Raw genomic sequence first — 15,796 nt, 5'->3', positions numbered from 1 at the left:
AAATATAACTCGACTAGAATAATGACAATGTTTTTGAAAATCGGTTAACAAATAAAGAAACCATTTCGGCGGTTTTTAGAAGGATCAAAAAAATAAATTTTTATGATTCAAATGCAGGGGTGGACTTTTGCCCAACTGTTTTGTTTTATCTGGCGACCGACCCGGTCTAATATATTGTACATATTCCTCTATAATCTGAAAAAACATGATTTTGCTTTTGGTTTGAACTGACTTATAAATTTACTGGGAAAATAGTATCTGAATAAACTCGACCTCATAAAAGCATCTACTTGTATTTAGATCGTATATTCATCCACCCCGTTTGCTATTTTAGTGGGTTTTACAGCTTGAAAATTGTCTATGTTAAAGTTAGTTTCTATAAAGTTAATCCTACGGAAACCACTCGAAATCGACGCTTCAATACGCCAAGCAACTCATATTGCTGTTTCTTATTCGCAACCGCTCCCCATCTATATTGGAAGGTGGGGTCGTGCTATACAGTAGGTTCTGTTTTTATGCGGTAGATACGTTCCGCAAGAAACAGCATAAAAAAGAAACAGCATAAAAAAAGCTACTAGTTCTATAGTAAAACTATAGATACGTTTCAAATGCTAAAACCGCATAAATCTGAAATAATCGCATAAAAAAGGGCACTAGTCCCATATTATTACTATAGATACGTTCCATAGACCGCATGAATCTGAAATAATTAAATAAAATCGCTTAAACAAAATATTGTATCTTTGAAAATTATATCTTTATATATCTTCCATACTTGTAGGGTTAGCATTTCTGATGTAATCTGTGATGAGTTTTTGCTTAGAATCTTGTTTATATGTACAATTCCCGATAGGTCGACATGCATTTTGTAATTTAAAAAAAAAACCGCACTATTTCAAAACCGCATAAAAAAAAGCCGCATAAAAACAGAACCTACTGTATATACATATTTACTAACACCATACGTACTGTCGCCTAGTATAAAGCAGTCATTAAATTAATTTTAACCAAAACGATGCTTAAAACGGCTAATAAAAATGTTGCTGTCATGTGCGGAATCAGGCCATCGGCATGCGAGATCCGTTCAGATTTTCATTGCAGCTACAGCGGAATCATCCAACAACTTTTAGGGAATTTTAGTTACAAAATTGTAATAAATTAGTGTTTGATATATTTTCAGAGCTGACAGACGGCAGATTTGTGCAAACAGTCTATTAAACCTTTTCCGGGTCTGGCGAATTAAAAAAACTCTCAAATTGTCTGAGCACCACTTCTCATCTTTTATTATCAGAAAAATTATAATGTTTGAATTCATTCAGGATTGATTCACAAATATGTAATCATACAATCAAAAATGTGCTTACTGTGGACTGAGCGTGAAATTGTTGGAAATATTTTCAGAAAAACTGTGACGTCGACGGTGTGAACGGTGTTTAGCCCTTTCTCGATTAGCTCCAGAAAATGTATTGAGATCAAAAAACTCATTGTTGAAAGTATCTGTCGGTTGAAGGTGTATTGTACTGCAATTAGTAGAATAAAACTTATGTTGAATTATTTCTCTAGCAGAAATTGTTAATCATTGGTTGACTTGATTAAATCAGGTACCAGATTTAAAAGAAAACATAATCAAATCCAATCAGTTTTAGTGTTTTAGTTATTCATTTTATTTAAGCATAAAAATTACTTATTTCAATTATTCAATTCAACTTATTAAATTCGCATGAATTATGTATTTCTTTAAATTTTTAAATTGAGGTTTGAGATAATTATCAAGACACTTAAATTTTCTTATATTTTAATAAGATACATATATGGCTTCTCTTGCAACTTATTACTTCTTCCAGACGTCTTAGAATGGAGTTAATAAGATTTTGGATATACATGGGATCATCGGTTTTCAACTAGTTTCTAGTCAGGACTAAATGCTAGCCAATCGAGATTGCGATTCCTCGCTGTTCCAGGAACTCTTTAATTTTGTGTGAGCATTGAATGGCGGCAATATCTTGCTGGAAAATGTATTCTAGCGTAGCTATTCCCTTCCCAAAGCAAATAAAAGTAATTCCTTTGTACCCGAGGCCGCCACAGATCATGACTGAGCGTCCATTGTAGCTGGTGCGCTACTGTGGGATGATTTTTAGAACGCCAATCCTTGTGCTCACTATCCGGGCCATGCAAACTAAACTTCTTCTGTGAACACAAGCGTTTTCCATTCAAGGGCTAGTTTGCAGAACAGAAGTCGGCTTAAAACTGTAGGTCCCTCCATTTGTGGAACAACAACAAGACGCACGTCACAAATAGAAGGAGCTCGGCCAAATACCCAAAAAGGGTGTAAGCCCCAATTATATATATATAACTTGAGAGGCCGTTATTGGAGCTTTGTCAGTAGTTACACATTTTTACTAGCTGAAATCATGGATGAATTAATAATTAGTGTGGATTGCATGCTGCTGCACGGATTTATCTTGGATTTGGGGGAAAATGTTCTTTTGTAGCAGAATATGGAGATAGCTCTAAATACTGGGTACGAGCCAAGTCTACAGTCCAGAAAGGTAACCCTAAGTCCGCCTCAATGGATTCCGCCAAAATCTAAGGCAGTCATATGTGCTAATGTGGGGGGAGGCTGTGGAGCAGGTGAAGTGAGGATCATAGAGTCTGCTAAGAAGAGGGCGAACATAATCGTAGTAAAGACGGGAAAATGCACGAGGGTTCTATCAAGGGTCCTAAATGATTTCAAGTCACTAGTTAGATTATTTTGGACAAAGGAGCTGGAAAATGTCGTGCTGTAGAAGCCATAGTAAACTGCGACGGACCACATCAGGAGCGGGCTAAAAAGGACGAAAGCTACGAGATTTCTGGAGAAATGCGGCTACATATTCAACGGTGGTTGTGGAAAGTTTGAAAGAAATGCCATCGTGAAACATTGAATAGACACAGGAGATGCAAACCTAATTCGACAAGTTCTACGTCGAGTTCTACTAGCAAAGCGCGAAGAAGCAGCTAAATGGAGTAATTGAACCATCAATAAAGCCGTGGAGCACACTCGATGTGCTGGTTAAAAGGGAAGATTGAAGCACCCGATTTTGTGTGGATGACAGATAGCTGAATGAGGTCACGAAAAGGACAGCCACCCGTTATAGTGCATAGATGACACTTTCAACACCTTATCGATCGTGATGATCAGACTTAAGAGCAAGGCAGTGTTACAAAACACGAATGTTCACGACCCAATTGTAGCAATACCGCGCGAATGAAATACTAAAACAAAAACATGAATTCGCCTTAACGACAGTGGCGAAACAAATTTCCAGTAAGGATATTGGAGAAATTGATGCGCCTTCCTTGTGTGTGAAGAAGAAGAAAGCAATATATATATTATATATAACTGGCGCGTACACCCTTTTTGGGTGTTTGACCGAGCTCCTCCTCCTATTTGTGGTGTGCGTCTTGATGTTGTTCCACAAATGGAGGGACCTACAGTTTCAAACCGACTCCGAACGGCAAATATTTTTTATGAGGAGCTTTTTCATGGCAGAACTACATTCGGAGGTTTGCCATTGCCTGCCGAGAGCCGACCCCTAATAGAAAAATGTTTTTATTAATTTTGGTTTCACCGAGATTCGAGCCAACGTTTTATCTGTGAATTCCGAATGGTAATCACGCACCAACCCATTCGGCTATGGCGGCCGCCGTACCAATGCAACAACCAAATACAAGAAATTATATGCACACACACATACTTTCTAGCAACTACGTCTTCCGCATAAAAACGCAAACAAACTACATTTGGAGGCTTTCTATTAATTTTTGTTTTTACAATTTAACACACAGCAACTTCACAAATCACAATATTACCAAGCCATTCAATGAAATCTCACAAACATCCTTTTGCTTGTTTTGTATCGGAGAGGGGGCTGACGCCAGACTTGTGGCTCATTAATTTGTGACTTTTATTTAAAAATCCAGTTTTCGAACTAGAAGTAATTATTTTTATTTGGATAAGAACGTAACCAATTCGTAACAAATTTGTTTTGCGGGTTGTATGTGTAGATACCCACTAAGACCAAAATATTTGAAAATTCAATTTGAGTTGCATATTATGAAAAATAAAAATTAGATTATTTTTTATTAAAACCTTTAATCCAGCAATGAAAATTTAACAAGACCTATATAATAATTTCTTTTCAAAAAATAAAAAACAAACAATAAGACATAAGGAAATTATATACACAAATGGACAAAATGATTCCCACAACTAATTTTTTATTCAATAAGTTGTATCTTCAGAAAAAATTAATGTAATTAAAAATGTTATTCTAAGAAAAATACTCAAATTTATTGTTTATTAAAAACTAAAAAAAAGTTCAAAAATCAATTCAATTTTAACAGATTTCATTTTCCTAACAAAGCAACTTATGCTTTCGAATAAGTCCCATTATGAATACGATCATTCGAAACTCAACTTATTTGGCCATTTCAAGTCTTGCTTTCGCGTTATTAATAAATCATGGGTCGGAAACAAGCAGACCCAACTGAAGCTGAAAGAAAAATAATTTGCATATGCATAATGAGGGCAAATCATGTGCAGAAATCGCCCAAACCGTGAATCGAAGTCGTTTTATTATTTATAGCATAATAAAGCGTTTTAAAGGGGAAAGGCAAATTTACCCTCAGTAATGAACCCGATATAGTAAGAAAAATAAAAAAGAATGCAAAAATTACATCAACGCAAGTGGTAGCAGAAGTTCGTAAAGAGATTAATACAGAAGTCCATCCGAAAACAGTTTGCAGGGCCTTGAAAGGTGCCGGGTATAGCTCGCGAATGACTCGAAGAAAACCACTCATCCGCAAAGTCAATAACAATAAGAGGATAGAGTTCGCAAAGGAGTATAAAAATAAGCCTCTTGATTTCTGGAGCAACATTATTTTTAACGACGAGAGTAAGTTCAACATTTTTCAATCGGATGGAAGGATTCGAGTCTGGAGAAAATCCAATACCGGATTCGAAAAAAGCGATAGAGTAAGTACCACAGGGTGGTGGTGGGGGTGTAATGGTGTGGGGATGTATGTCAACGGAAAGCGTGGGTAACGTTGTATTTATGGATGGTATTATAGATACATCACTTTACCTTAATATTTCAAAAGAAGACTTGTATGAAAGTTTGTTTGTGTATTTTTCTTAGAATAATATTAATTTTTTCTCAAGATACTGCTTATCGAATGAAAAATTAGTAGTTGTGTGAATAATTTTGTCCGTGTGTGTACGAATGTAAATGGATGTGTGCGGATTCAAGTACTTTGCGACGATATCTTGCCGCCCCTTTATTAGATTATTCAAAGAAATTACTGAAGAAAACGGATGCAAAAATATTTTAGTTTCCATTTCTGCCACAAATCGAAAAAAATACCCATTTTTTGAATTCTTCTATTATTAAAAAATTCAAAAAATGTACAATTTTATTTTCTTATACAAACCTTTCTGATCGCAATTCCTGATCCTTATAATTGCGTACTTCCCTTTCCAATTGTTTGCGCTCATGTTGTAATTGATCCAATTTCTCATAACCCTCTTTCGCATTTATCTCCATTAATTTGCAATTTTTTCTTATTTCTTCCAATTCAGAATGCTATAAATAAAAACTAAATGTAATATGTAGTCTCAATAAGTATTAAATTGCAAACTCAATAATAAAAATAAAATAAAAATAAATAATTGGCGCGTACACTTCCGTTAGGTGTTTGTCCGAGCTCCTCCTCCTATTTGTGGTGTGCGTCTTGATGTTGTTCCACAAATGGAGGGACCTACAGTTTCAAGCCGACTCCGAACGGCAGATATTTTTATGAGGAGCTTTTTCATGGCAGAAATACACTCGGAGGTTTGCCATTGCCTGCCGAGGGGCGACCGCTATTAGAAAAATGTTTTTATTAATTTTGCTTTCACCGAGATTCGAACCAACGACCTCTCTGTGAATTCCGAATGGTAATCACGCACCAACCCATTCGGCTACGGCGGCCGAAATAAAAAGGAAGGTTAAATTCAGTCCGTACCACATTTCATATACCCACCCAGATTTTATTAAATTTTATTTAGAATAACTGTTAATTTTTGGAATTAAGAAAACTCATAGACAATAATGCTGCAAACAGTCACCGACGTAAACGCTGTCCCCTGTCAGTTGTTACGATCAAACTAATGAGAGCCCTATGTAAATGAGAAATTACTTCCCTTCCGTATCGCAGTATCTCAGATTTTATCGCAGGATTTTTGAAAATTTCCATAGAACCGTGTCAGCTGATTGCTCTCTCACCACACAGTATTGCCAACCAGTACATTTCGAAATCATTTGCAAAATAAACTTGGAAAATTTTTAATTTTTGTTAAAATAATTTAAAAACAATGTTGAATAATGTTAATTATAGATAAATGAATTATTTGGACTTGGTGCTTTTTGGCAAAGCCTGCGATAAAATCTACGATACTACGATACGGAAGGGAAGTAAATTTTCATTTACATGGGGCTCTCATTCGTTTGATCGGAACAGCTGACAGGGGACTGCGTTTATGTCGGTGACTGTTTGCAGCATTACGGTGCTCACATTCATAACGTAAACGTACATCCGTATCAGCTGACTCGATGATACTAATGAGATACCCATGTTAATCAATTCTCACCACCGTTCTGTTCCATAGTATCGTAGATCGTTGTTTCATCGTGCCAGCTGAAACGGGTGTACGTTTACGTTGGTGAGTTTAAAATCCATAATGGTGTGAGCAAGTCGTTATCAAGATACACGACTTTACCCATAAAAGGTTATGGCACCAGCAATTTTCAAAATTTTCTTTTTAAAGTTGTGATATCTAAACCTGATACCATACATATGCATGTATGTATATACATACCTTCTTAATCATTCCTTTTTCAAAGTTTTTACGTTGATCTGCCTGAAATTTCAAAACTCGTTCAGTTGGATCACGCCATGGTTCAGGATTAAACAGTTCTTTAGTATGAGCCGGCATCATATTACATAATACCCGAAAACGCTGTACTCTATGGCAAATGGGGCAGTTTACTTCATTGGATCCATTTAAAACATTTAAGGAGGGAATTGCTACACATTTTTCACAAATTATGTGATTGCAAGCCAACAACAATATACGCCTTCGCGTGCGAATATATGTTTCATAACAACGATTGCAATGAATCCAATACGAAGAAATGTCTTTTGCCAATTTAGTTTTGTCTTTTGAAGAGAAATCATCATCAAATGATTCGTTTTCCATGGTTTTATGTACCAACACAATTTTAAATGTGGAATAAGTTAGTGGTACTTTAGATAATCTTTAGTGTACTAAAGAAATACCGAGTATCAATTAATTAAACAAGCCTAACGGCTCCAAAGCAAATTGACTAGTGAAGGTGGCTATGATGGAAAGAATAATGCGATGGCGCCTATCGTGGTACCGTTACTTAGCTCTCAGCGAATTTGACAATGAGTTACGTGTTTTAGCACCAGTGTGGCTAGATTACTATTTTCGTAATTTTTTTTTTTTTTTTTTGTTATTTAGCCTCGGAGTTTTAGTTCTTTCTTTATGACATTTTTCTAGCCTGTTCTAATTAAAAGTAATGTTTGTAATTTGTAAAATATACATTTTTAAAAATTAGTTCAATTTAGCTTTACTTTTTTTAACACCTGGTCGCATTTCCCGCAATTGCAGTTATTGTTGGTGTTCTTCTGCTTTCAGCAGTCAAATCTCTCTCTCGCTACTGCAATGTTTCCTAGCTTTGGATATAAAAACGCACTAAAATGCCCATTTAAAGAAAATAAAATAACAAATTTTAATTAAATTACTTAAAGAACTTTGTATGCGTGACAAATTGTCTTTAAAATGTGCGTTTTTTTAAATAAATGTGTTATGGATATGTACAATTTTATTTATGAGTTTTTTTTGTTAAAAGAAACTCTTTTGTTAAGCGAACGACTTATTTGCTATATTTCAGGTTATGTAACAAAATAAGGTACTCTTTTTGAAAAATTGTCGTTATGGTTTTTTCAGTATATTCTGGTATTCTTTGCTTATTTTTATTATGAATACACCTCTTGATGTCCTATGTCCCACTAAGGATTGAGGACGGGACGAAACGATTACACCTCTATGGTTTTTATTCGCATTCAGTAAGTTCAAACGCTTTTTAAAATGTGTAAAAAGATTTTCAATGTTAAGAAGAGTTGAGAGAAGAACATTTAATATTTTTGCATTGACTTAAAAGGAGCAAAAAAATAAATTTACAACAAATTAACATTAGCACTAAAATCTTCTCAGAGTGACCTTTTTTAACCTTATTTTGTTTAATAATACAGTTTTTTTAACTTACAGTTTCGGTAGTTTCAAATTAAAAACAAAGAGGTAGAAACACCAAACTTAAAAATTTTCGCATTTTGGGTATAAAAAAGCACTAAATTTATTGTGAAGAGCAAATGGTTGGCAACACTGCACAACTTGGCAAACGTGGCGTCACGCACTCTCTGATGCACCGGATTTACACACTGTGTGCCCAAATGTGTAAATCCGGTGACACGGAGACATCTAATTCTAGTAAAATTGTTGTTAAATTTTATTAATTATGCATGTGCGTGTGCCCATAAACGCTTTGTCCCCTTATTCTTCTTCTTAATCGGCATATCCATGCTGGATGTTCGCGATTACATACAGACGTTATTTTGATCTTAGCCGTACGGTTGTCAGGTTATATTATTAACGATGTCTAGGAATTTGAGTCCGTTTCTCGCTGCTACTGTTAGTTCGCCGATTGTTTTAAGACTTGTCCTCTTCTTGATGTTGTCGAGCCTCGTCTTTTCCTACCAATTCCTCTTTATCCTTTAATTTTTCCTTGAATCAGCAGTTTTAAAAGATCGTATTTGTCACCTCTTGTTATGTGTCCGAAATAAGCGAATTTTCTTCTTTTTATGTCCGTTGGTATATTCCTAGAGGTTTGCGTTCTATTTAGCACTATATCGTTTGATATTTTATCAGTCAAGCTTTTTCTCATCATTTTTTATGGCACCACATTTCAAAGGATTCTAGACGGTGTATGCTTATGGTTTTCAATGGCCAGGCGTCACATGCATTTAAGAGTGTTGACCATACATAACATTTTAAAAATCTTGTGTTTAATTTAACTGGTATGTCCCGGCGTGTCAGTATTTTTTTAATCTTCATTAAAGCCACTCTAGCCACTTCTTCTCTGCCTCTTATTTCATGACCATGGTCCCATTGGTCATTCAGCCATACTCCTACATATATTTCTTTACTTTCTCTATTGTTTTGCCCCCTATAGTTAGTCTCGCATAGGTTCTGCTGCTTTTATTTACAAGAATAAATTTGATTTTATCAATATTTATATTTAGCACGAAGTCTTTGCTGTGCTTTTTCCATTTTGTTTATAATAGTTTGGAGATCCTTCATATTGTCTGTTTCTAGCGTTGAATCGTCTGCGTAGCGAATGTCACTTATATACATATATCCCATTAACTTTAATACCTATTTCTGCGTCATTTATTACTCCTTCAAATATTTTTTCTGCGTACACGTTAATAAATTATTACTTCTTATAAAATGTAATATAAGGGAAAAATTTAGTATAATGTTTTTAAAAAAGGTTGTAAGGGGGGGATAGAGGGGTGTGCCCCCATCTTAAACCTGAAAACCGTACCCTCCGGAGACTCATAGTTTTTAAGTAATTTATTGTTAAAGTTGTGTAATTTTGCGAAAAGTTGGTGTTGCCAGACACCTGAAATAAGAACGAAGTTCGCATGAGAATTGAGAAACATTTTCGAAAATATAAACAGACAAAATTAAATTTTACAGGAGCGACGGCCAGAAGGGTATTTGTAAATTTGTAGAATTTTTGCTCAGAACTTTTTTCCTCATCAGTCCAAAATGGAAACGTCATATGCGTGTGCATAGTAAGGAGGCACAATAATCCCCATCCCCATCATCAACACTGAACTGAAATACTTCATTTTTGTTCATATTTTTATTTTCATTTGCAGGCATCTGGCAATATCAACTGTTGTCAAATCCAATTAAATCTTATTCGCGTTTAAAATTAGAAAATGGTGATATGGGTAAATGTATTTGCATTTAATTTTCATTGAAATATTTCGAATACATGTATAAAAATAAGTAAAAACACGCGTGTGAGTGTAGATTTAGTAGTATTATAATGTGCCAAGCTGTAGTGACATTCTCGAGGGCACTTTGAACGCAAATAATTACAAAACTATTATTTTCAGAATAAAGCTTTAAAGGTTGTTCCAAACTATTCCCTAACATCTCTACCAAGCTCCATTAAATAAGACAATATAGTTTGCCTAAAATTACCTATGTTACATTATAGCAAATCCCAGCCTTATATAGAATTTCGCATGAGTTTTTCTGCCATAACTTTTTGGAACCTCAGTAAACGTCGGTTACGGATTTCCTTCAACTGTTTATTACAAGCAGCCAGTTGCGCAATTAAATTAGCAATTCCTTCTCCTTATCTTTTCTTCATATTGTGAATAATAAGAGGGTCTATAAAGAAAAACCTTTTAAAACAGTCTTGACAGCTGATTGTCAATTTTGCAGGTAATCGGTCCTATATGATCGGGAAGATGCATTTTGTGGATTTTTTTGCTAATTAATGCATATGTGAACATATTTTTAGCCTACTCTTTCTCCTATTGAACAAGTAATTCCCCTTCCTTTAGTTTGTTTATTCTTGGACTCTTACGGCACAACAAATTCGGAAGGCGCAAGCTCTTCCTCTATCATTCTCGTACCTCATTCTCTATTTACATGACAGCCAGTTATACGTTACCGGATTGACTCGATTGTTTCCCGACCAAGAGCTGCCGCCCCCGTAAACTATTCATTTCTAGTGTACCGGGCTTTACTCTAACATTCTTGTATAATACGTATTACATTTACATTGTCGGTCACTAATTTTCAAAAGACAGTATTTTGCTGGAAAACTTCACGCCTTGTAATCGACTTCATACATATCGATAGGTTATATCCTTCGTTAGTCGAGTACGGCGGGAAATTTACCGATTGCGCAGGTAAATAGAATAATAATAGTAAACATTTTTAAATACGTGCATTAGACATTTTTATTACAATGGAGGAAACTGTGGTAGATGACACCATGCAAAAAGATAATACGCAAGAATTGAAGGTAAGTTTATTGTAGGTTTACAACGATTAAACTTATTATTTTGAGTGTTATCAAAAGCTTGGTGAATATATAGCATATGATGCAAAAAAAGTCTGATACGAAACAGTTTCCTTAGCGTGTTTGTGCTATTTCTATGATCTGTTTCTCATAGAATATAAATATTTGATGTAAGTATGTTAGATTAAAAAAGGATGTAATAGTATTCAACATTTCTCCAATGGATTGAACTATGCCCGAGTGAGTTTTCGGCATGTTATAAAACCTGATCGTTTCTGTAAAGTTTACCCACCTGTCTACTTGCTTTAGCATGTCTTCTTAAGCATTCCGGATTATTCGCATTAAAAAAAAATAAATCATACACGTATAGAGTTAAGAACATTTCTAAAAAAACGCTTTCGAGAGTAATTAATAATATGCTATATGTATGTATAGTGATTCTTAAGTGATTGTCTAATGTATATTAATTTTTTTATAAAAATTAATCTGTTTTAATTCTTTTAATTATATATAAAGAGTTTAAAAAACAATGATCTCCGAAACGAGTCTGAACTGATACAAAGTACCATGTCGGATATAGATGAAATTGCTTCCAGAGAAAATTGTATTAAAAATGCCAATTTTGAAGAAGTTGAAGACAATATTGAAAATGAAGGAAATATGAACGACAAATTGCACAATGTAAGTTTTGGTTCAAGTTTTGTGAATTGATAAGAACTTGCTAACTTTGCAGCGATCTACACAAAAAGATATGCAAACATTACAAAGTCAACAACAGCGATTACAAAGGGAAGCTCAGTTTAGGTAAAACCAAGGAAATTTTTTTTTTTTGTCTAACACTTACCTTAAAGTTTATAGCATTCCGTATCACAAGCCAAAAAAATATACACTGCAAGAATTTCTAAGCCGCCGCAACATCATAAAACCATCTGGAATTATCAATGAAAAGTATTCTTCCGGCGCCTTTGGAAAATCAAGAAATTTGAAAATGACCAGAGAAGAACTAGCGATTTATTCGTAAGTATTTAATACAATAAATGTCTAATACGAACAAAATTTACGTAGGTGTATAAAATATTTTGTACCTTAGCAAAACCATTTTATGTTTGTTATTAACAAGTGCATGTGTACCTATACGTTTTTATCAATATGAATTTATCGTCATATTTTGTTCAATTTAGTCAACTAATGGAGGATAGAGCGAAAGAGGCATCTGAATTTTTCAGACCTGAAAATACTGACAATTCCAACAAAACTGAATACGGAAATGGCGATAACAATAATCTTATAAAGAGTGCGCACAAAAACTTAATTACAGGCGTTCAGAAAGAAATCAAAGAACCAGAAACTACTGATATAAATGAGAGTGAAAAATGCAGGGACAAAAATGTTATAATAACTGAAATTTTAGAACTTCCAAAATTGGATCTAAAAGACGTAGCTAAGGACCTTAATTTAAAGACAATTGTCAATCAACCAGTGTTATCCAAAGAAAAAACAGCATTTTCATTAAGTTCAAATACATGTATATCTGGTATTTTTAAAGAAAGTCCTACTTTAAAAGACGATGTAGATATTTCATTCGATTTTCTTTCGAATGGGAAGGAAGATCCTAAATCAATTAGCGGGGCTAATAGTTTGCTGGAAAGACTTATGAAAACGAACCCTTGTCAGAAACCTGCTAGGGAATCCATTGGGTTAGTAGTTATGTCCACAAACATTTTATTATCTTATTCATACATAAACACAATGACATTATAGATTACTCAGTCCTAAATGTAATTCAAAAGCACTTTTAAATGGCAGTGACGCTTGTTTGAGTAAAAAACCAGGAGAAACATTTTTAAAATTGAAAGACAACTTGAAATCAATTATTATGGAAAAACGTAGAGAAGAAATGAAAAAACGGCAAGAGGAAGATAATGCCAAAAATTCATTTTGTGATACAGATGAAGATGGAACAGATGTTTCCACAGAATTAGGCGATAAAATATTGGTAAGGTTCTTCATAAATGTATAATGTTGTGTTTTTTCTCATATTGGTAATGTATTCCATTGTTTTATTTAGCCTGCAAGCAGTGAAAATTCTGAATCTGAATCTGATTTTGAACTCGAAAATAATGAAAACGACGACAAAGAACTTTCAATTTATCAAAGTCAAAATACCCAAGTTGAACCGGAAAAAGATGAAGATGAAGTAGACATTAAAAGGCGAATAGTATTTCTGTCTGATGATTCTGACGAGTCCCAACAACTTAGCCCGCCGGCGATAAGTCAAGTACCTGAAACTCAAATATGCAATCTAGAAGACGAAACGGATAAAATAATAAATTTGTGTTCTGGTACTTTCGAAACCCAACCTGTTGTGCCGAATGAGGATACAACTGATAATAAAATCATTTCATCAAATGAAGAAAACTCTCCACTTTCTGATTGCGAAAGGATAAGAACAAAAAGATATACTAAAAAGATAAATAAGTCTAAAATGAAATTGGGGTTTTCCGATGATGAGGCTGAGGAGTCCGATGATGAGGCTGGAGAGTCCAGTGAAGCTATGGGAGTGGACAGTTCACCCAAAAATGATAACCTACCCGCTACATATATTGATTATGACTCCGAAGAAAATGAAATAACGGTGGAGTTGACAAAACAAGACTGTTTAAAGAAAGCTGAGACCTTTTTTGAAAAGGAAGCAGAACTTTCGGAATCCGATTGGGGAAGCGCAGATGAAGACGAAAAAAATTTGGATCAGTACGACATTGAACTAGGAGACGAAGACGAATTTGATAAAGAGGAAGTGAGAGCTGAATTGGGAAAAATACATGCGTGAGTTTTTAAATTAAATTTAACTATTGATTTTATAAAAACTGTATGGGAATGCTATGACCAATTCAAATGTTTGTTTCTTAAGACGGTTGGGTTTTCGTTAGTAAAGAACTGTCTAGATATTTTTTTAAGAAAACATTTTCGCAGCTTTTAATGAAAATTTAAGTCATACATACATATGTAGTACTACTTTATAGTCCAGAAGTAAAAAGTACAAATTGTTTGTTTCTTAATATTTTTTTCTTAAGGTATTATGTGAAATGATGATAGTTTGTCACATTGTCGGTTTACTTCTTTTATAATTTTAAGGCGTAAAATGTTAGATGATGATATTCGGCAAGTAAATAAATTGCAAGAAATTCTCCTTGAGGACGAAGAAGATGACTCTGCTCGACGACAACGTAAATTTAGATGGAAAAATTTTGACACCGCGTTTAACCTTGAAATAGATCAAAACCAATTAACGGATACCAAACCCGAAGAAGGCAGTGATGATGAAAACGAGCATTTATGGAGAAAAATACGGTTTGAACGGGAGCAAGCAATAAAAAATCAGTCTTTGAATGAAGTATGATATTCAAAAGTTTTAATGCCGATAGTTAAAGACAAACAAGTTTTTTTTCAGACTTCTTTAGAAGCAACTGTATCAGTAGCAACTCCCAAAACAAGTGATATTAAAAATCTTACAATTGTAACTGCATCGAAATCTAAAATTGAAGAATCTGAAGAAAAGGAGAAATCTCAGTTTTTAATATCAAAGGAGCTTATCAAAGTTGAAAGTGCAAAAGCGAGGAGCTCGTTTTTATTACGGAATAAAAAGGCATTAACAAAAACAATTTGTTCTGTTAAAAATGGAAGCAATGATGTAAACACATCACCTGATAAAATTGGTGTCAAAACAATAAATACCAACAAATTTGTTTTCACTACGTTATCTTTTGAAGAAAAGCAGGTAAATTTTCATCTACTCAATAGTATTTTCTTATATAATTTGTTTTTTTTTTTTGTAGACTCTAAAAAGGAAGGCCGATGATATAAATGACGACATCGATGTGAACATAATAAAAAGATCTAAAAGCGAAAAAAGAAAGAGTGAATATTTAATAGACAAACTATTGTAAATCTTGGTTTTATTCATAACATTGCTTATAATAATGGAATATTTAAGAAAATACTTGCAATAATGAACACATTTTATTAAAATTATTTAGGGTAATTTGTTTTATTTTGTGCGACATTTTGAAACTCCATATACAATATGTATGTATACGGAATTTAAAACATACTGGCGGTATTCGCTTGAAATATCAGCTATCTGTTCAACTATGCTCAGAGGCGCAGCTTAATTGAGGAATTAAGTTTTAAATTTCAATCAGTCTAACGATGTCAATTAAAATTTCAGCTTTAAAATGAGTTTTACAATTTTATTTTTTCATCTCGTGGACAGTAAGTGTGCCCTAGATTAGAGAGGTCGCCTGTATAGATATGAAACTTTACACAAAGCTCCTCAGTGTTATTCTAAAAATTGTCTTAACTTTTTGTTCGATTTCATGTCGTTTTAATAACCTGCCTTTACTCTTACAGCTGTTTTCAAAGCAAGAATGAAGAAAACGCATTAGTTTGTTCAGTTTAAATGTCACAATAATGCTAAGCCATTGACTGAATTTTTGCAAGTAGGTAATTTCTTTTTTAGTTTGTTTTGCATTATTATGGTGCATAGCGTCAGCCTTGTCAAAATCGCGAAAAATAAAGTAACT

At 34.0% G+C, this 15,796-nt stretch overlaps 2 protein-coding genes across 2 annotated transcripts; one reads left to right on the top strand and one right to left on the bottom strand.

Moving 5' to 3' along the window:
* Window positions 1-1,256: 1,256 nt before the first annotated feature.
* Window positions 1,257-7,414, bottom strand: LOC129241437 (RING finger protein vilya). Its single transcript, XM_054877738.1, has 3 exons — window positions 6,899-7,414; window positions 5,473-5,624; window positions 1,257-1,520 (listed from the first exon to the last, which is right to left on the bottom strand). The coding sequence occupies exons 1-3, from the start codon at window positions 7,277-7,279 to the stop codon at window positions 1,361-1,363; spliced, it is 693 nt and encodes a 230-aa protein (XP_054733713.1). The 5' UTR covers window positions 7,280-7,414; the 3' UTR covers window positions 1,257-1,360.
* A 3,647-nt stretch (window positions 7,415-11,061) lies between these two features.
* On the top strand, window positions 11,062-15,245 carry LOC129241434 (claspin). The gene is made up of 10 exons (XM_054877735.1): window positions 11,062-11,216; window positions 11,730-11,894; window positions 11,947-12,017; window positions 12,072-12,230; window positions 12,395-12,910; window positions 12,975-13,209; window positions 13,282-14,039; window positions 14,349-14,607; window positions 14,665-14,991; window positions 15,050-15,245. The coding sequence occupies exons 1-10, from the start codon at window positions 11,160-11,162 to the stop codon at window positions 15,158-15,160; spliced, it is 2,658 nt and encodes an 885-aa protein (XP_054733710.1). The 5' UTR covers window positions 11,062-11,159; the 3' UTR covers window positions 15,161-15,245.
* The last annotated feature ends 551 nt before the right edge of the window (window positions 15,246-15,796 follow it).

This window comes from Anastrepha obliqua, chromosome 3, assembly GCF_027943255.1.
Source record: "Anastrepha obliqua isolate idAnaObli1 chromosome 3, idAnaObli1_1.0, whole genome shotgun sequence".
Classification (NCBI taxonomy): Eukaryota; Metazoa; Arthropoda; class Insecta; order Diptera; family Tephritidae; genus Anastrepha; species Anastrepha obliqua.
The sequence above is the reverse complement of the archived record's forward strand: the minus strand, read 5'-3'. Positions and strand labels throughout refer to the sequence as shown.